The sequence below is a fragment of the Thamnophis sirtalis genome, unplaced genomic scaffold, assembly GCF_051295495.1.
Source record: "Thamnophis sirtalis isolate CommonGarterSnake01/CBP01778 unplaced genomic scaffold, rThaSir2_p1.2 scaffold_1, whole genome shotgun sequence".
Taxonomy (NCBI): domain Eukaryota; kingdom Metazoa; phylum Chordata; class Lepidosauria; order Squamata; family Natricidae; genus Thamnophis; species Thamnophis sirtalis.
Window position 1 is genome coordinate 57,706,711 of NW_028261381.1, and position 22,560 is coordinate 57,729,270.

General features: G+C 37.3%; 1 protein-coding gene across 3 annotated transcripts in view; it reads right to left on the reverse strand.

Moving 5' to 3' along the window:
- Positions 1–582: 582 nt before the first annotated feature.
- The window catches only part of CYP27C1 (cytochrome P450 family 27 subfamily C member 1), a 29,378-nt gene continuing 7,400 nt past the window's right edge, over positions 583–22,560 (reverse strand). The window contains exons 3-9 of one of the 3 annotated variants that reach the window (XM_087712319.1): positions 21,694–21,893; positions 20,484–20,693; positions 18,074–18,237; positions 14,864–15,030; positions 8,857–8,935; positions 6,624–6,788; positions 583–1,703 (exon numbers count right to left, since the gene is read on the reverse strand). In XM_087712319.1, coding sequence (XP_087568445.1) covers positions 1,587–1,703; positions 6,624–6,788; positions 8,857–8,935; positions 14,864–15,030; positions 18,074–18,237; positions 20,484–20,693; positions 21,694–21,893 — 1,102 coding nt within the window. In that variant the 3' untranslated portion in view covers positions 583–1,586. Of the gene's footprint in view, positions 1,704–6,623; positions 6,828–8,856; positions 8,936–14,863; positions 15,031–18,073; positions 18,238–20,483; positions 20,694–21,693; positions 21,894–22,560 lie in introns of all 3 variants that reach the window. The other 2 variants (XM_087712312.1, XM_087712328.1) reach the window with 2 other exon arrangements.

Below are 22,560 nucleotides of genomic sequence, written 5' to 3' on the forward strand. Positions count from 1 at the left end.
TATAATGTAAGTTGGGTGGAGAATAAGTGACTGGCTGGGCCACATTTCATGTCTGAAGATGGAGGAATGCAATATCTTATTATAAAATGCTATTGATCATTCAGTTAATTGAATTACAATGCTGAATAATGAAATGATCAATGAAACAAAATGGAAATATATAACTTGAAACAGACAGGAGTTACATGGGTATCGTGTTTTTTATGGACCTGTAGACATTTGTAGATAGTAGAGGACAGGAAGGCTTGGAGGAAAGTTGTCCATGGGGTCATGTCACGACTTTGCGACTAACAACAAGACATTTGTTGACCCTTATATAACAACTACTCAGTCCTATTTTTTGTTACGATAATATTTAAGGGACACATAAAATTTACTATATAAATATCATCTTGCTAAAATCTGTCTTATCACAATAAAAACACTCAAATACAACGTCTGGTAATTACTAGCTATATAAATTGTGCAAATAATTAGAAAGTGTCTGTCTTCTGAATATGCAAAAACTATGTAATTATCTGTCTAGCCTAGAGAGGGCAATAGCCCCCACAAAAGCAAGCAATTAAAAAAAGAATGCAAGGATACTGAAATCAATTTTTATTTTAAAAAGAAAACTACATTTTAAAAAGACATTTGTATTTTCAGTCAATAAAAATGGACAAATATAAAAAAATATTTTTTTATCATTTATATTGCTCACTGATTTAATTCTACAAAATTGTATATGTCATTTCCAAAACTTTACAGGGAATAAAGATCACACCTCTGAATAGGCACAAACTTAGATTTCAGAATTTTCTCTAAAATGTCTTTATATTTGGAAAGAAAGCATAGTCAAGACAGAAATTTTTGAGATTACATTGAAGACACAAAAATGGTAAATACTATATGTTCCATCAGATAAAGGAATGTTCTTGTTTCAGAGATTTTACATGAGGTATGTAATAACTGAAACTATTTTAAAATGTAAATTGGTTACCATTTAACCATATATAGATAAACCATTAACTCTTATTTTAACAGGGGGATTTTTAAACTGAGGAGAAGGATTTAGTGATGGGTAACTAACTTGAATATATTTGGGGCTACTAAAATAAATGTGTTAATTCTTGTAAAGAGTTTCCTAGGAAAGCAATACCATGAACATTGTGCTTAAGGATTCTAACAAGGCTATGTATGAGCTCTACAAAACAGTTCAGGAATAATTGGTGTGAGTTTAACAACATCCCTCTTCTGTTCATTAAAGCAGACCCTCCTTTTTCAAGCTTTAATGAATAACGAAGAGGTACTCATGGGAGGTCCAAGATACTTCTTCCAAATAATTTTTGAAGCATGCACAGCCCAAATGCAGTATGGTGAATTGATACATTAGTTGTCTTTACTGTATCTCTCAGAGATAAACAAAATTCTGAGCATATAAAAGGATTATTTTGATACTTACATAACATTTTGTGTTATGTATAATACTTTTCAGGAAACAGATATGCTTCTGTGAAAGCATCTAAAGTTTAGAAGGAAAATCCCATAATGGCTAAGAGAACCTTGCATCAAAGCTAAAACTGGAGATCTTCTTAACATTACTGCTTTCATTTCCTGTCAGCAAATTTCACATTGATGGAATCTGCAGGCGTCAATAATCCATGAGTTTTGGCAAAAATTGATTTAGTTTTTGGAGATCTTTTTATTTCAAAGTGCTGAAGTAGCTAATAAGAAAAATGGAATAATATCAGGATTAATAAAAATGAAATATCTGAAAGGCAACAGTAACAGTTCATAGTTTTAGAAGTCAATATCTTATAAGATATACTATACACTGTATTTATTTAATGATACAAAAGCCAAACAAACATGGCAGAAAAAGATAAAAGGAAAGAAGGAAAAAATATATTGTTAAAAAACAAAAAGCTATATACAGAAATGTATATAGAAAACTTTCAAAAATTAAAAAAGTGCAATTAACTATCTGAGAATGAATGTGATTGAAACAAATGTAGTGACTCTGCTAGAGCTATATAATGACCAGTGAACTAAGAGGAGAATAGGAAGGGGTTAAAAAAGGCATTACGGTATTAGATTGACTCACAGTGCCATCTAGGAAGGACAAGACAATGCACATGAGAAACTGTTTGCTGTTTCTTCCAGTGCAGGGTTTCATTCCACTATAGAATCACAGATAACGAAATAATGAGAACATGCCGATAGAATGAGATTGCTTTCCAAAGTCTATACTCCTCATCCCCTTCTCATCTTATAGAAGTTATCTATTCCATTTTGATGGCCCCAAATAGTGTAAAAAATGTCACTTTGCAATAAGAAACAGTCAAAGTTTCTATTAATTCCAGAGCATGGCTTCTTTTTCTTACCTTCGGGCTAGTTAATTCTACTCCCTGTAGGTCTGACCCTGTCTCTGATTTAGAGATCGCATTAAATGATCATAGCTTTGAAAAGTCCTAGATAAATTCAGTTGCTGGGCTTCTCTATGGAAATTCCGCGCATATTAGACTTTGATAATGCTAGAGCTGCCCTTAAGCAATAAAACTGGATATAGATTTTCAAACAAGCTTAAGTAAGGAGTGACATCCCTTTATTTATCATTTGCTCCCCAAAGCGTCTTATTTTAAAATTTTAAAATTACATTTAGCCTTCATTTAGCCAGGTAAATTTTCATGGGAGTATGCTGGTCTTGTTGTATTTGGGTCTTTTCCCATGTAAGATTGAGATTGTCTTGGCAATGTTTCGGCGAGGTCTCACATCTTCAGGCTGGTGTTTTCGGCTTAAAGCGTGGTCGGAACTAACATCTTTCTATAAATCTTGGTGGGTGAGTGTGGAGTGCTGGCTTTGTTTCAGTAATCAATCAGTAAGTGGATTGATTGGTTGTGTGGTTCTCTATTTCGATGGCTTCCATAATTCCACTTCCACTTGTTGAAGTGTTGAAGTGTTAAATTTTGGAGATTAATTTGGTTCCTTCAAAATCAATTTCATGTCCTGTTGCTTTAAGGTGCTGGAAAGGGAGGAAGTTTTTTCTTCTTTTCTGACTGCGTTCTTGTGTTCTGCAATGCATGCATTTATTCTCCTATTAGTTTGTCTAATGTATGTGGCTGGGCAGATTTTGCATGGTATTTCATAGACTCCTTGGTTTTCTAACTGGATTTTGTCTTTGGGGTTTCTTAAGATGTTGGCTATTTTTTGGTCAGTGATATTGTGTTTGTGGAGAATTTTGCTGGTTTTATCTATGGTGCCTTCGATGTAAGGGAGGAGGGCGATGCCGTTGTCCTGTTCTGTGTCTCGGTTCTTGGGAGGGTGTCTCCTTTTGGATTAGGTTGGTAATTGTGTTTCTTTGGAATCTGTTGGAAATTAATATGTTTGTGAGAGTGTGTAATTCAGTTTTCAGGTGGTCTTTGTCGGCTAGGCATTTGGTTCTGGAGATGATGGTCTTGGCTATGGAGTTAATCTGTGCAGGGTGGTGATGGAATTGTGCGTTTAAGTAGCGGTTGGTGTGTGTTTTTTTCCAGTAGATGGTATGTCCTAGGGAGCCATTGGGTTTTTTGTAGATTAGGATGTCCAGAAAGGGAAATTGGTTATTAGCTTCTATTTCCATAGTAAATTGTATTTTGGGGTGTATGCTGTTGAGATGTGTGAGGAAGTTGTCCAGTTTTTTCCTTCCCATGTGGCCAAATTACGAAAGTGTCATCTATATATCTAAGCCAGAGTTTGGGTTTGTGTTCAGATTTATCTAAGGCGTGGATTTCAAAATATTCCATGTATAGGTTTGCGTTGACGGGTGAGGGGTGACCTTGAAGACATTTCTAGGTAAAAATAACATTTCAAGTTGCATAGTTTTGTTCTGTCATTTGTATGATACGTTACTTAAGATTGGAAATTATTTTATTTTATTTTATTTGGATTTATTTTAGTAACTACGGTATGTTCTTAATTATTTTTAGACTTCATTATTAATGTTTTTCTCTTATGTAGACACACATATATATGTTGTTCTTAGATGCAAAGTTGTGTCCGACCCATCATGACCCCATGGACAACGTTCCTCCAGGCCTTCCTCTACCATCATCTGGAGTCCATTTAAGCTCACACCTACTGCTTCAGTGACTCCATCCAGCCACCTCATTCTCTGTCGTCCACTTCTTCTTTTGCCTTCAATCTTTCCCAGTATTAGGCTCTTCTCCAGCAATTCCTTCCTTCTCATTAGGTGGCCAAAGCTGATCACATACTGTACATATAGAAGGGTTCAACACTTCTTTTATTCAACATTTAGATTGTATCTGCCTTAAGATGTAATAAATCTGAATTGAATTGCTCTATGCAATTTATCTACATTCATTCCTTCTTTTCTCTCTTGATCAGAGCAGATCTCACTGGATCAGTCTAGGTTCAAGAGTTCTATGACTTCCTCACAGCAGCTTGCTGTCTTCTTCTATTTTTGGTTCTATTGTGTGCCTTTGGGTCAGTTTTTGACTCATAGCAACTGCCTGGATAAGTCTCTGCAGTTTTCTTGGCAAGGTTTTTCAGAAGTGGTATGCCATTGCTAGTTTCCTAGGGCTGAGACAGACTGACTGGCACAAGGTCACCCATCTGGCTTTTACCTGAGGTGGAATTAGAGTTATAATCTCCTGCTTCTAGTCTGATGCTTAAATCAAACTGACTCGTCTTCTTCTATGAATTGACTTAATTTACTGGGAATTGAAGGAGTTGCCACTCTTGTGTCACAGAGACTCAAGCTGGCTTCTTTCACAGTCTCAGTAGAGTAATTTCTTGATCATGATGCTGAGCATAAATGCTAACACAAACCACTCATGACATCTGAAATGAGCCATAAGCAGTTTGCAAGCAGTGGGAGCATCCAGAGGCATGATGGAGATTGCCACAAGCAGTCTGCAGGTCACTTCAGGATGCAGCAATAAAACTGAGAGACCTCCTCCACTGAGATTGTTAAATAACATGAAACATGCATGTGGAAAGCTAGGATGAGCCATGAATGGCACTTCCAGATAAGCAAATCCCTGCAAATAGGGAAAAGGGTCAGCTGGTGCAAGGAAGCCATTTTTACCCTTATGACCAAGCAAGGAGGGACAATATTAGTACACTGAAAAGAAATAAAAATAGCAATAGCACTTAAACTTATATACTGCTTCAAAGTGCTTTACAGCCCTCTCTAAGAGGTTTATAGAGTCAGTGTATCACCCCAAACAATCTGGGTCCTCATTTTTACCGACGTTGGAAGGATCTAAAACTGAGTTAACCTTGAGCTGGTGAGACTTGAACTGCTAAATTGTAGGCAGCCAGCCAGCAGTCAGCAGAAGTAGCCTGCAGTTCTGCATTCTAACCACTGTGCCACAATAGCTCTTTGATAGCCTAACCCTAATCCTTAACAAGCTACCTTCTAGGTGCATGGAAGCCCATCATCCATTTTCTATATACATTAAATAATTAAAAAACAACCTACTCCAAGGCCAAAACTGCAGAAAAATTACACATATACCAAAGTCATGTCTCTTTTTATCATAGCTATGTACAACCTTGAATAATGAAACTGGATAGCAAGCATTACCTGTACCCTTGGATAGGGAAGAATCAAGTACCTTATGTTCAAACACTTAATGAAATGTTGCCTAGAAACTCACATTCTTTTGGCATGCGTCTGAGAAGATTGATGCACAGTTTCAATACAAGGATTCAGAGAGGAAAGTAGCCTTTATTGCACTATTTACCTACAGGACCTGCTGGCTCTTTTGTTTTATATAGTTTTACGTAGCTCATTACTTATGAAAAAAGTGAATAGAAGATGTGGGAGATCCTTCTTTCCTTTTCTAATCTGTGATAGCATCTGTCATCTCTTCAGCTACAATGTTCTTAACCTTATTGCTAATAATAATTGTGGTGCAATTAATTCTTTCTCCACATCCTCATTCAAATTCAAATAGAATTAAAAGGGGCATTTTCACATAAAGCACCATTTTTTTCTAAGGAATCTACAGGGCATCTGGAATACCTAGTTATTATCTGGAGTTGGTAGCAAAGAAAACTCAGTTTTTTTCTTTTTCCACACCAAGTGTTTGGACTGTAAAAAGAAACCAGGGCAGAAAAAACTTTGAATAGTTGTCCTCTGAATCACCAAGCCTGCCTAGCCTTTAAGAAGGCAAGATAGGGAGTATTTTTCCCCTCTGGCTTTGGCATTAAATCAGGGCTCCTAACCTTGCTGACTCAGAAGATTCAAGGAGAATGTTTGTTTAATAGCGCTTAGCTTATTCTAGATAAAAACGGCCAATAAGTGGGAGGGGGAGGGGGAAGTCATTCCCCTCAATCTTGAGGAATGGAAGGAAAGTAGTTCTGAATAGAGTGGCTATTCACCCTTGTTATCTGCAAGCCCTGTCACCATTTAAAACAGCCCATAATCCTCTTCCACCTCTAGCTTAGAGGAAGACAGAGAGAAGATGCCAGGAGTCCAACGTCTTCCTCTCTGATTCAAATGGTTGGAGTGGTGCTTTTCAGGGAATATAGTGCAGTAAAAGGATTTTAAAAGTAGTTGTTTGTTCATTGCGTGTTTTTCCTTTTACTATAACATTTTTTCCCAACTAAAGCAATTTTAGTCGGTATAACTTGCTTACCTGTATTAGTGCAAGATGAATTTCCAATTCAGCAATTCGCTTGCCTATGCAACTTCGAATGCCATAACCAAAAGGGATGGATCCAAAATTATCTACCCTATCCATATTGGTTTTCCTTAGCCAGCGTTCAGGTTGGAACTCCTTTGCTGAGGCAAAATTATCTTCCTGATATGAAGTAGCATAATGACAGAGTGCCAATTGTGTCTAATAAAGTAAATATATTGTAGCATACATATATCAATCCCCAAGTGCCTGTACTTTTTTATAATTTCACAAATATCAATAACAGTATGACAAAAATGTTTGACATATTATATATCACTTCAAAAATTATTTCAAATAAAATCACAATAGCCTTGAATTAGTGTAATAGTCATGGTTGCAATTATGACAACAATTAGAATAATAATTGTATTTATCAAGTTAGTATTTAAACCTGCCAGTATTTTTTAACCTCATAAAAACATTATTTTAAAATTTACTCAGTATTTTGTGAGAGGGGGAATTTGTAACCAAAGTCTATCTCATCAGATCCACCTTAATTAGATTTAATAAATTAGCAATGCAATTTAGCAATTCAATGTCTGTTTTAGAAATGTGTTGTTGTCCACAATGTATTATAAATCACCACTGAGATACTTAGGGTCCCTTTCACGTGGCTGCTCACCCCATCATAAGCAACATTTTTACACTTGTTCATTTGCTGGCAAATAACCTAGTTTTCCTTTCCTTGAGCAAGGTCAGTACTGAGTACTATTCACTCCAATTAATCAGAGAGTACAAAAATGAGACCTGTCCAAGAGTCTACCTTCTTTTTTGTCCTTCCATCAGCACAACTATGAAGAAAACATTTTTAAAAAAACAAAATTTAATTGGATAGAAATGGCAAAGCAGGATTGATGGTAGAATTGTATTTTGAAGGTGGAATAAAATGTGAGTTCTCATTAGTGGGAAACTCTTTACCCAGCAACTCAGAATCAGACTGCAAAGCTATCTTGATTATTAACTTAGTTTCCCAACTCCCATGGCAGTTCCATAACATGTAGGAATAACACTAGTCCACCCATGTGGCAAAGAATTAGGAATAGAAGATAAGGAGTATGTTCTATTGCTTTCTCTAATATGTGCTACGTTATTCCTGATCTAACTTTGTTGGTCTGTTTTTTTCCACATTATTCAGTGCCATAATTTGAGGAATGTTTAAGTTCTTTGTTGGGTCTGGACAGATATTGTTCAACTGTCATCAATGGTTATTTCAACAGCATATCCATTATTGTGAAGGTAATGTGATGTAACATATCTGACCACAAAGGGTAAGTTGTGAAAGTTGCTGAATTGATATTTCTTCAAGAAACTGTGATACCCTGTATCTCCACAGAACTGTGCATATTTTTAACTCTATTGAAATTCGGGAAATGTTTTCCACCAATCACTGAGCAGGATTTAAACCAAAATATAGTAGCATACTGGTTCAATCTGAGGAAAGCTTTATGAGATTTGAAGGGAACAAAAATGACCTGAACAATAGAGTACAAGAATCAGTGTTTTCATTACTGAGCAGGGAAACAAATAGTTAGGAAAAGTGAAACAGGAAAAATATGCTCATCCAAATAGAATGCTATGTTCTAACTCACTGGTGTAAAATGAACTTTTATTCAATATGCAGACATTTTTAATAGTTTTTTAGTCAAATTTCTAGAGCTTTGATTCTTCATTAGGAATTCCATTAACAGGTTCAAAAGCCTGAAAACAATTCAAATTCCTATTCTAGAGTTTCACATAAGAATACTATTTATAAATCATAATTCAAGGATAGACAGTTAAGAGGTATACTTTTTCAGTTCTTGAAGTAATAATCTCATATTAAAACTAAATAAATCAAATCTGAGATAATTTCTTAGTTCATACTTTTATATACAGTGGTACCTTGGTACTCAATTGCTTTTAAAGTCACCAAATTTGATATTCAATGCATTCTGACATTTAAAAAAATTCCCAGTACTCATCATTTCCTTGGTAATCAATGCACAAGCTAGAATTTGTCATTGTTGGATGCCTTGTAATTCACTATATTATTCCTTATGGGGAAATTTTTTTTGGTACTCAGAGTTTTTGATACTCATCTCACCTCCTCAAACCAATTAACAATCAATACTGAGTTACCACTGTACCCAAAATAAACCTGCAGCTTATTTTTTTCTCAGTCTTTTGATAGAATCATTACCCTACTTACCCCTTTAGGTATCAAGTAGCCTCCAACAATCATATCTTTCTGCGTAACTCTTCCATTTCCTGGTAAAACTGGAAATAATCTATAAATAGGTGTCAATTAGATATTTAGTGTCTGTATGATTATATTCAGAATATTTTGATGATAATACATTACATTATTCAGGATCACAAAAAAATCTTAGAGAAATTGTGAAGAGTTCCAGATTGTATAATTGTTAATAGAATGAGATAAAATATTAAAAGTGTTGAATAATTCAACAAGATATAATAAAATCCTAATTTCACAGAATATAAATTGGTTGAAGCAAATGTAAGAAACGGCTTTTAAAGATATGTCTAAATATTTTTTAGCTTTAATGTCATTTTTCTAAAACTAGTTCTCATAGCTTAACCATTAAACACACCATCGTATCTGGTAACAATAAATGTATAAAAAAAACCTTAAAGCAATGTGATCAGTAATCCAAGGTAAACCAGACAGGTAACTTGACCAGATGAGCTAATTCAACTTTATTGTAAGGCTACATATTAACAGAATCTTGCAAGTCTGAAAACACAAATCTCCCACCAACACTTTTAACTGCCTAATCCTTTAAGGCAGGTCTTTCTAAAGTTTTGTTCTCTGACTCTTAAGCCATTGGGGAATCCCCCCTCTCCTGTCTGATCGTTTCCTAGGCAGTATCTCTTCCCATCAATCTCACATGCCATTACAAATCCTATACAATTTTAGCTAGAAATATTCTCACAAAGTTCAATGGAGTGACTTTATAATTAATCAGACACATATTGCACAATACAATGATAAAGAAAGTGAAACATCCTTTTTAGCTAGAAATCATACAAGGCAATTACAATATATTTCTAGAAGGGACCACTGTATACAATCTAAATAAAGCAATTTGCTTGGGGTTTTGGTCTTTTTTGGTATACCTTTTGTACAGAATAAATCAAAATAATGTTTAATGCTATAATAGAATTCATTGGAGACAATAAGAAATTTTAAGAAATTACATATTTGTTTATTTTAGGCCCCATCTTCCCATCTTGCCCTAGAAAATGATGATTTCAGAAGAATTTATCCAATTTCATGGAAAATAAATCCATTCTTGTTCTAGTTGACAAAGTAACCTTCATGTTCAAAGGTTGTATATTTCCCATTATCTTTACTAAGAGAATATATTTATTCATCATTATTTTCTGTTTCTAAATTTTCTGTCAGCTAATGTTGGAGATAGAGTTCAGATTAAAAATAATAGGAAATTGTATTTTCCTGTTTGAAAATGAAACAGCATGAACTCTTGAGGTCTTGTGCTCATTCTCTTTGGCTTATAAGAGACTAAAAGCTTCTCCTTTAGCTTTTGAACATATAGCTGGGCTTGATGGCTAAAAAGCTCCCATCCTTGCCTTCGCTCCAGCCAACCTAGCAGTTTAACATCATGCAAATGTGGGTAGATAAATAAATACCACTTCAGTGGGAATGTAACAGCACTTTATGACATCAAGTTGTCCACATGACCATAAAAATTTCTTTGGACAATGCTAGCTCAATGGCCTTGAAATGGAGATGAGCAACGCTCCCTATAGTTGGCAACAACTAGGGGAGTAAAATCTACATTTTATTTTTTCAAAAAAAAATGTTTTGGCATTTATGGAACTAAATTTTCTAGTGTAGTCAAGTAGTCTAGTACCTATTGGTAATTAATAAAGATAAACTATTATTTATTTCTGTCTTGTTTTAATCAGAGGGGCAAAATATAAATCTATAAACTGAGTTCAGACACAGAATTTGAGGAGCAAAATGAAGATTAGTTCAAATGTTTAAGGGAAACTTTTCTATGTCTTCTCACTGTATATAAAAAAACAAGAAGTGAGCAAGTGTTGGCACAACAAAAAAAACCCTCTTCATTCTGTGTCTAAAAGGAGAATAAATAAATTGCTAGCTCTTTTATTCCTATCCATGTTTTCATTCATGTTGTATGAATTTGTCTAACAGTTTGCAAACAAAAATGAGGAAAGTTTATTAGCTGCAAAGCTACTTTTTCACCTGTATTTCTGGATTAGATTAGATTAGATTACTTTATTTGTATGCCGCCCTTTTCCCTGAGGGGACTCAGGGCGGCTCACAATTCAAGGGGAGGGAAAGACAGACAAGTTACAAACATGAAGACATACATCGTTAAAAGCGCAACAGTCATACTATTCGAGTGGGGTTAAAGTCTTTAGCCCCAGGCCTGTCGGGACAGCCAAGTTTTAAGGGCTACGCGGAAGGTCTGGAGGGTGGTGAGGGTACGAATCTCCACGGGGAGTTCGTTCCAAAGGGTCGGAGCAGCCACCGAGAAGGCTCTCCTCCGGGTAGTTGCCAGTCGACATTGGCCGGCTGATGGGATTCGGAGGAGGCCTAATCTATGGGATCTTATTGGCCTAGTGGAGGTAATTGGCAGTAGGCGGTCTCTCAAGTACCCAGATCCAATACCATGAAGGGCTTTGTAGGTGACAACTAGCACCTTGAAGCGCACCCGGAGATCAACAGGCAGCCAGTGCAGCTCGCGGAGGATAGGTGTTACGGGGGTGAATCGAGGCGCACCCACGATCGCTCACGCGGCTGCATTCTGGACAAGCTGAAGTCGCCGAATGCTCTACATGGGAGTGCTCTTCCCATGTAGAGCACGTTGCAGTACTCCAGCCTAGAGGTCACAAGGGGTCACAAGGGCACGAGTGACTGTTGTGAGAGCCTCCCGGTTCAGGTAGGGACGCAACTGGTGCACCAGGCGAACCTGGGCAAATGCCCCCCTGGTCACAGCTGACAAATGATGTTCAAAAGTCAGCTGTGGGTCCAGGAGGACTCCCAAGTTGCGTACCCTATCTGAGGGGTGTAGTATTTGACCCCCCAGCCTGAGAGATGGAACACTTGGCCAATTAGTGGGAGGGAAGCACAGCAGCCACTCGGTCTTATCTGGATTGAGAACAAGCTTGTTAACCCTCATCCAGTCTCTAACAGCTTCAAGGCCCTGGCTCATCATGTCCATCGCTTCATTGAGTTGGCACGGGGCGGACAGATACAACTGTGTATCGTCTGCATACTGGTGGTATTTTATCCCGTGCCGTCGAATGATCTCGCCCAGCGGTTTCATGTAGATATTAAAAAGAAGGGGGGACAGGACCGAACCCTGCGGCACCCCATATGTTAGGGGCCTAGGGGTCGATCTCTGCCCTCCGACTAACACCGACTGCGACCTTTCCGAGAGGTAAGAGGAGAACCACCGTAAGACAGTGCCTCCCATCCCCACCTCCCGCAGTCGTCGCAGAAGGATACCATGGTCGATGGTATCGAAAGCCGCAGAGAGGTCAAGGAGTACCAGGATGGAGGCATGGCCTCCATCCCTGGCTCTCCAGAGATCATCGGTCAATGCGACCAAAGCGGTTTCTGTGCTGTAACCAGGCCTGAAGCCTGACTGGAATGGATCAAGATAACTGGCTTCCTCCAAGGACCGCTGGAGCTGAAAGGCCACCACCTTCTCAACAACCTTTCCCACAAAGGGGAGGTTGGAGACTGGACGATAGTTGTTTAGAACGGCTGGATCCAAAGATGGTTTCTTCAGGAGGGGTCTCACCACTGCCGCCTTTAAAGCGGGGGGAAAGACCCCCTCCCGTAGGGAGGCAGCAACAACCGCCTGGATCCAGCCCCGTGTCACCTCCCTGCTGTTAACAACCAGCCAGGAGGGGCACGGGTCCAGCACGCATGTGGAGGCACCTACAGCTCTCATAGCCTTGTCCACGTCCTCAGGGGTAACAGCTTGAAAATCAATCCAGCGATGACCTACCAGATTATCCCTTAGTGCCTCGGCTGGTTCTGCAGGATTGGAGTCCAGGTCCGCCCGAAACCGAGCAACTTTATCTGCGAGGAATTGGACGTAATCCTCAGCCCTGCCCTGCAAAGGATCACCCGTATCCCTCCTATTTAGGAGGGAACGGGTTATCCTGAACAGGGCGGCTGGGCGCGACTCAGCAGAAGCAATCAGAGAGGCAATGTAAGTTCTTTTTGACGTCCTGATTGCCCGGATGTACTCTCTGATGCAGGATGTTAAAAGTGCTCGGTTCGATTCGGATTTACTGGACCTCCATTGGTGCTCTAGGCGTCTCCTTCGGCGCTTCATCTCCCGGAGTTCCTCAGTAAACCAAGGGGCCCTCCTGGATCCACTGCCTCGGAGCGGCCGTAAAGGCACAATCCGGTTAAGAGCCTCTGTCGCTGCTGAATTCCAAGCAGCAGCCAGAGTCTCCGCCGGACTGCGGGCGAGAGTATCAGGAATAACCCCAAGCTCCGTCTGAAAACCCAACGGGTCCATAAGTCGCCTGGGGCGGAACCACCTGGTCGGTTCCTCCTCCCTACAGTGGGGGTTTGGTCTCCAAAAGTCAAGCCTCAGTAGGTAGTGGTCTGACCATGAAAGGGGTAAGATCTCACTACCCCTCAGACCAAGATCACAACTCCACTGCTCCGAGAGAAATACGAGGTCGAGCATGTGACCCGCTGAGTGAGTTGGGCCCCGGATTACTTGGGTCAAGCCCATGGCTGTCATGGAAGCCATGAACTCCTGCGCTCCATCAGAGTGTTCACCGAGCGAAGGCAAATTGAAATCCCCCAGAACCATAAGCCTGGGGAACTCAATTGCCAGCTCGGCTACCGACTCGAGGAGCGAGGGGAGGGCTGCTGCAACGCTGTTGGGAGGCAGGTACGTTAACAGCAAGCCCACTTGACCCTTGTGGTCCAACTTCACCAGCAGGGACTCACACCCGACAAGCTCCGGAGCAGGGATCCTACGAGGTACTAGAGACTCTCGGATAACAATGGCCACACCCCCACCCCTTCCTTGAGCTCGCGGCTGATGGAGCACCTGAAAACCCTCTGGGCACATCTCTACGAGGGGGACTCCTCCCTCCGGGCCCAGCCAGGTTTCAGTAATACATGCCAGGTCTGCCCTCTCGTCTAAAATTAAGTCCCGAACGAGAGGAGCCTTATGAACTACAGACCTGGCATTTAGCAGCAACAGCCTGAGACCAGGGTCCTGATTGTAAAATCTTTTCCAAAGTATGATAGAAAATGATAGCTTTTGGATAATCAGGATCTTCCCAATACTGTAGCTGTAATTATGGTTGTAGATTTTTGGATTGGGATAGATATAGATTCTACACGTTACCTACAGACAGAAACTATAAACATGATATTCAAATTCTTGTTCAGAGTTGGTAGAATGCTGAGTTCCTGAACCCAGGAACCAAGAGGTATGAAGTAATACACAATGTCAAAAACAAATCAGAATCACGATCACCAAAGCCACAATGTTGTGAAGAAAAAAGTTGTGCTTCTTTTTAAACTAAACTACAGCAGTGCTGAGAAGAAAATAAAATATCTTGACTTCTAGCTGGCTTAGATCAAGAGCTAGTTCTGAATTAAAGCAAAGTTCTTCTATGAAAGGGCCTTTTAATACTTTAAGCTAAAACTGATCATCCAAATTTAGCAAATATGATACTCTGTTGATCTAGTACTTTGATTCTAATGCATATAATATTTAGTTAACATTATGAATATATTAAAGAAATATAGTATTAGGTGTCCTTTGAGCTTAACATTTGCATACATGAAGATATCAAATTGTTTGTAGTATTTATCAGAATTGGTGTCTATTTCTCATTATCATCTATACTCATTAAAAAGAACCCCCTTCCTAAAATTAAACTGTTTGCCATTAAAAATATGAATAGCAGTCCAATCATAAATTATTTATCGCAATCATTTTAAAAAAACTATTAGTGTAACACAAACTACTTCAATATGAAGAATAAAGAAAAATGCAAGGAAAATATGACAATGGGATCAACTGAATTTGATTTAAATATAAATGTATATATATTGAATCTACGGTATATATCTTTTCTTATAAGCATGCAGTTTAGATCCAATCTATTGTAATGAGAATGTTTACAATGATCATCTTGCATTTTTATACATTTACCTTAAGGTTTCTTTGAGAAGAGCTCTAATCATTGGCAAGTTGGGAATATGGTGTGCATCAGGAACTTTATCTTTTCCCAAATTATGAACTATCTCTTTATAAATAGAATCCTGCACTTCTGGATGCTTTGCTAAAAGATATGTTGCCCAGGATAAAGTGAATGAAGTCTTGGAGGGGGATGGGGTGGGAAGAGAAGAGAGGTGGGGAAAGAAGAGGGATGTGATATTGTTCATTAAATAAGAGCATTTTTCATTTTCAACCAATCATATACATTTGGACAAATCAAGCTGTATATCAATCATGGTATCAAATAATTATCAGACAACACGGCCTTTGTTTTGCATTTTGGCTTTTCAGAGAATCGAATTCCCTTTACATAGAATCGTAGCTTTTAAAATTGCTTGTTTTATAGTATTTACGTATATGGTTGTCCAATTTGAACAAAAGTGTACAAAAGGTGTACAAAAACTGTATACAAAAATCTTCCGCCTCCCAGGCAGTTATAATTAAAACAAATGATATAACTGGAGATCAGAATTTTATTATATTCCATCAGATGGGTACTCTGTTCATCCTGTCCCAAGCTCCTAATGAAAGAACCAAATCTGCTTTAATATAGCCTGCAGGGTTGGCATCAAAAGCAAGCACCACCACAATGAAAGCTCATTTCCTAGATCCCATGAAATGACTTTATTTAAAGTAAAGGACCTGAAGCATGCCCTCCCTACTAGAGCATTGGACAAATACAATGGGGAAAAACAGTCCAAAAATATAGCAATAGCAATAGCACTTAACTTATATACCACTTTACCGTGCTTTATAGCTCTAAGTGGTTTACAGAGTCAGCATATTGCCCCCAGCAATCTGGGTCCTTGTTTTACCAACCTTGGAAGGATGGAAGGCTGAGTCAACCTTGAACCTGGTGGGATTTGAACTGCCAAATTGCAGTCAGCCAGCAGTCAGAAGTAGCCTGCAATACTGCACTCTAACCATTGCACCACCAAGGCTTAATATGTGCTCCTATGCCATGTAGGGTTTTATAGATGATAACCAGCACCTTCAATTGCATACAAAATCATACGGGAAGCCAGTGCAGGTCCCAGAGTAGAAGTATTACATGGACCTACTGAGGAATCCCCATAAATACCTGCATGACTGAACTCTATACCATCTGTATCTTTTCAATAGCCTTAAGGGGCAGCTTTATGGAAAGCTTGCTTGCTTGTTTCCTGCCTTTATTATTTTACAAATTACCCAAGGCAGAGAACATACCCAACATATCTTCCCCCCTTATTTTCCCCACAACAACTCTGTGAGGTGGGTTGGGCTGAGAGAGTGACTAGTCCAAGGTCACCCAGCTGGCTTTTATTGTTAAGGCAGGATTTGAATTTATAGTCTCCCACTTTACAGCTTTGATGACATTAGCAACAGCTAATCCCTAATCATTTCAATTGTCTGTTGTCTGTTTCTGCAACTTTCTGAACTTTCTAGTGTCCTTTTTGAGGAGTCTACAATTACGATATCAACAGTTTTATGGTGATCAGAATTGTTCTCAGTATTCCCAGTACATTTTCATCCAAACATCTTCTTTTCCTATATTAAATATAATACTGTACACTACTGCTAAAGTAATTGACATTTCTCTTTTTCCATTCTTCCATCTTCCGTTCATTGTTCCAATTTCCATTTCTCTTGATGCTTATAATACAAATACAATTTTACAGTTTTGAGTTTTAATTCAGCCCCACAAATATTAACTTGTATTTCAAGTTCTGTATATACTTTTAATAGCTATCAAAACACATGTCATATTCTTAGGATGAAATTTACAATGGCATTTCATTTTTTTTCTCCATCTCATGAAAGGGGAAAAAAGAGACATATTTTCCCTGAATTCCGATCTCATTTCTTTCACAGCATTTTACAATATTCTCTCACAAAAATTCAGTTTTCAACTAACTATTTAACAGTTTACTGTAATCTAAATAATATTTCTTCTCAGATCCTTCACCCCTTCTTCAAAATTGGCACAATCCTAAAGAAATATGGATTTTACAGACTTAGAACTTATTGTACATGCCTCCCTGGAGTTCAAGCCTGTATCTTTTACAGCAGCAGAAAACTGACTGAGTTGCTAAGTGATAAATATTGGTATTCCTTAAGAGGATACAAAGGAGATTGGGGAATGGATTTATTACATTTAACTGGAAAACAATTTCATTTAGACTTTTTGGGGAAGATAGACCAACTTTGGAGGTTGGACTTATTATATTTAACCAGACAACAATTGATAAGAAATGGTATTAAGAAACAAATGTGAACATTTGATCAAGGATGAATCAGTGTTAACTTCTGGGTAATTTGGAATATATAAGAAGCCATGGTAAATTTTCTATGAGTTTATAACAACAATTTGTTAACAGATGATTTTGAAATTCTAATATTGTCTTTTTATTATTATTATTCTTCCTGTTAACTATTTTGTCTTTAACATAGTATATAGAAGAAAGTTTAATAACTTGCAAATAGAATTAGTAGATTAAAATTTTGGGACCCATTTCTCAAGGGATGGGAAATTAATATTATTGTAATATATTTTATTTGTATTCAGCTCAAGGGAAAAATATGTGTTTATGTGTTAGTTTCTTTTTTTAATGCAGTTTTTTAATGTCTTGTTTGGATTGTATTTTTCTTTGTTAAAAATATTTTTTGAAGTTTTATATTTTAACTTCCTTTCATTAAAATAAAAATAGATTAAAATGCTTTTGTGCCTATATTTGTTACTAGAAACATTCTGATAAAGAAACAGTCTACTATTAAATCCTGGCTTGCATGGAAACCTCCCATATACAGTTGCATTTGAAAGGATCTCTTTCTACATACATATGATGTGAGTGTGTGTGTGTGTGTGCGTGCACACACGAATGTGTACACCTTGAACTTCAGAGAAACAGGCTACACAGAGAGTGCCATGTCAGTGAAAATTATTTATTACAATCCATTCATGTGTACATTAAAAAGCAAAAATAATGAAAATTGAAGACCCAAACTTTACTATGTAAAATACTGCCCTAATTTATCCACTTACATAAGTATAAAAGAAATTTAATATTAAAAGATAAAATAGTTGTTTTAAAATATTTTATCTTGCATATAAGATATTTTGGGGCAGGGATATCCAGAAACATAGGATATAAATAATGAACTTACTGTGTCAACACCTGCCAAAAGCATTTCAGTCATATTGGCATAAATTTCTTCTATTGTAAGTTCTTTTCTCCTAAGCAGAGTTGTAAGTAATCCACCTTCTATCTCTTTTCCTTGATCTAAAAGGGACTTTATTTCATTTATTTTATTGTCAACATGGATTTGACCTTAGTGATTAAAAGAAAGGAAAAAAACAAAGAATGTTTATCAAAATTTGAAAATTAACTTCTTATGCTGTTATCTTCTTCTTTATAAAGTAGCTTTTTAAAAAATATATTTACCTTCAATTACTTTAAAAATGTTAAATGTCTTACTATCTTCAATGCTGGAAAGTAATTTATTTTCTGTCTATGGGGATTCTCAATTATTCAGAATTGAAAAAGTTTCTTGGATAAGATGTGAAACATTTTCAAGGGAAAAAACCTAAGAAATTTCAGTTGCTTTTTGGAATAGCATCTTTGAGATACTTTCTATTGTGATAAGATTCAAGAAATTGCAAGATTACACATGTACTAAATAGGTAGTGGGGAAGCCAGATTCACTTAACAGCCATATTACTAATTTAACAACTGCAGTGATTCATTAAATTCTGACAAGAAATGTCGCAAAATGTGGCAAAACTCATTGTCTTGCTTAGCAACAGAAATTTGGGGTTCAATTGTGGTCAGAAGTTGAGGACTATCTGTATTCAATTGAAGCTAGCAAATGAGTCCAATGATATTGTTTAAAATCAGAATATCATGATAGTAATCCATTCTAGCAGTACCAGAACGTGGATTACTATTATCACTCTATCCAAACTAAGCAGTGCCATCTGACACACTACTGAACTTAATTCAAAATTCTGGTACTTATCTTTAAAGACCAAAACAGTTTGGAACCCTAAAACTCAAAAAGGTCTATTTTCCCATGTCAACTTGACCATAAAAAAGGCCATCTTATCCAGCCATCTTAAATTATTGCATTTTTAGTGGATTAAATAGTTTTTATTCCTTCCATTTTTAGCATATTAGTAACTTAATAGTTGATATTGTCACAACATTGCACTTCAACAGGCATTATGTGGTATGTCAATATCCATACTCTGAACGTTAGCAAAAAAACATGAAAGAAATTTTAAAAAGTAAAGGGTTTCTTAAGACCTAAAGTAAAACCAATCACCCGCTATCAAAAAAAAAAGTGCCACACAGTCTTTGGAGGCCAAAAAAGGATACATTTTTTCTACTTCTGTGTTTTAAAATACTGTATGAAGAAAGGTTTTGCCTATTCGAAAATTCATTCCACCTGCATTTTCAGCTCCCTCCACAGAGATTGCTATGACATTGAAAAAACCACTTCAGATTATCTAAACATTCATACTAAATATAATTTGTCCAACCTGACTTGAAGAACACACTGAAAAAAAGAATCAGTATGCAGGAAAGAAGAAACCATGAAAGAATTTGGAGGGTCCCAATCTGATGTTCGAAAAGAAAAGAAAATGAATAATGGAGAAAGATTGGGGAATTATTTTCTGCTTTGTTAATATAAACCAAGGACAAAGGTTACTTACATTACAAGAAAGGCTGAGAATGGGTAAATAACAACTTTACAATCATAACTATACAAATAATAATATATTCATGTATTGTTAGTCAAATTCTGACTTTTTTCCATCCTAGATTAAAATGGTATTTTGATTGTTGCCACAGTAAATATGTTTACAATTAAAGCAGAACATCTGGCTGCTTTAATTCCAATTTTAGACATAATTTAAGAAAATTAATATTCGGAATTAGTATTGCAGGTTAGAACTTACAGTTACACTTTGATATTATTTAGCTAACTATTCTGACCCCGCTCCATCCAGTGATTAATGCCGACACAGATTTACTGTTAGCCACGCTTTATTTACAGTAATTACAATCCTGTTGGCTGAAAGCCCAACACGATTCACTGGCAAGGCGTTGGCAGCAACCCAGACTCCCACAGACAAGAGATACAATACACACAAGAGCTTCTCCAGCTTGTTATGAACGGTTATGTCCTGCAAAAGGGCTCCTCCCAAAGTCTCTTCTTATATACTCTCTTGGGAGGAGCCAAGCCACAACCAACTGGGCTTGATTATCTCTTATGAGTCTGTCTCCGTAATTGCTGCCTCCGTTTCTCCGCCCTTCGTTGCCTGGCGTCAGGGACAAACTCCCTTTGATCTTCCCCACTGCTCCATGCCTCAGGCGCCTCCTGGTGGCCAACCAGCCTCTCTCGTCCCTGCTCAGAGTCGGAACCTTGCCCAGGGTCCTCCACATCTTTCATAGCCAACTCATAGGGTCCCTCGCTATCGGAGTCCATCGGCAGCTCCAACGGCTCCTGCTGGGCCACAATAGCTAACATAAATAATATTTGAATTTCAATCTTAAAAAACAAGAACACTTACTAAATTTAAAGAGTCCATCCCACGATTTACAGAATTCTCTCCAAGGCTTTGGAATAATTGGACGAAGCCACTTGGGAATAGCTCCTGCATACATAGTAGATTTGAAACTGCTAAACATCAACTCCAATGCTTCAATATATTCCAGTGTACTTTTGGGAATGTGATTTTCTAGGCACCCCAATCGACACTCATACAAAACAGTTGCAACTCCTGTAAGGACAAAGTAATGCAGAATTTATTGTTTTTTCTTTGCAAAAGAATGTACAAAACAATACCATGCAACAGGAATAGATACGGGTGAGTTCTGGTACTTCCAGTGTAGTTGCTCAGAAAATGGTGACTGCTTCTGGAATCATGCCACACAACCCAACAACAAAACAGCTTGTTATGCTTCTCTAACCTGAGTGCCACAGCCTTCTGCAGTGTTGTGGAACACTGCGAAAGGCTGTGGTATGCTGCAGTGGTCAGGTTAGGGAAGTGTAGCATGGTGCTCACCACTTTCCAAGTGACCAGAATTCAATGTGGTTACTTGGAAAATGACAGCCACTTCCAGAATTGCTCCATGTGGACCAGTGATGCAGCAGCCTGTCCTCCTTCTCTAACCCAAACTCCAGAGTTTTGGAGATCTACAAAAGGCAAGTGAGGAGAAGAACATAGGGCCCAGTAGATTGGGAAACAGATACAAAGAGATAGATGGGACGCTGCAACATCTCTGTAATCAGTCGTAAAGGCGAAAACCGCAGGTACACTGCAGGACTTTTAACTTCACAATTAGATCGTATATAGTTTTTCGGGGGATGTCTGTCGTGACTTTGAATTGTTGCTGCATGACCAATCATAAGTCAAGGACTACCTGTATACCTTCAACATTATTTTCTTAGTTGACTTTATTATTAAGGTGAATCCTCTTTGAAAGGTTTGGATCTCTCCATCTTGAGCTTTTTGCAACCCATACTGAACTGCCATTTGTTAGACAACTCATTAATTCTGCCATCTGTTAATTATTTTTCTCTAGAATCACTCATAACTATGGCTATTGCCAAGGATTTATGGAAATGACAACCTCTAACAATGTCTAGACTATCTACCCTTGATATATAGAATATTTCATCTCTTGTTTGAAGGCTATACTAGTGACTTCAATTGGTAATAATCACTGATGTAATCACATGGTTTCAGCTTTTATTCATTTAAAAATGATGACTCTTACCTTCCATTGAATATTTAAAAAAAAGACTGTTAACGTCTGTCACAGTTTCCCCATCTTCTTCTTCATTTCTAAGAATATGGATTCTCTTAATTAAATCTGAAATAACTTCATTAATTCCTCTGGAGAAAATTGCAACATCACTGGGCTTTACCATTTTTTGTCTTAGTACACGTCTCATTTTTAGCCATTGTTCCCCTTCTCTAGAAGAAATAACAGGTAAGGATAATCTAAATCACTTTTTTTCTGTCAAAAACAAAATCCTTTTTTCAGTAAATGGAAATATAATCATACTTTAAACTGTTTCTGGAGGGGAATATTTGTACAAACATTATTAGACTAATGTATAAAATGCTTTAAACATTTATGTTAAATGTTAAATCTTATTATTCTCATTTTATTGGAATGCCTCTACCCTTGAGTTATGAATTTTGTCAGGTAAAGAAACATCTCTTCCCCACATACTAATAATGTAATGACATTTGGAAAAAATACGCGAGAGGTTTTTTTTTAATCCTTTTTTATATGATGTTATCAGTATGATGCTGCCACTCATGGTGGGAAACTGAAATAAAACTGAACATGAAAAAAATGTCACAATTTTATTTTAAGAATTTTGGTAGGTGCCTAGATTCTAATACTTTTCTAAACACAATCCAAAATCATTTTTAATAGTTCAGTAACTTCTTTTAGATGTTCTTATCCTTGTGAAGTATTATATCCAGATAAATCTATCTGAAAATCAAGATCACTTTTAAATCAGTGCTCCATTTCCAAATGCTTCTGTTTTCTAAACATAGGCAATGAACAATTAGATTTTTTAAGAGATGGTCTAATTATTTTTTGATAGCAAAAATTCAGTCTCCAGGT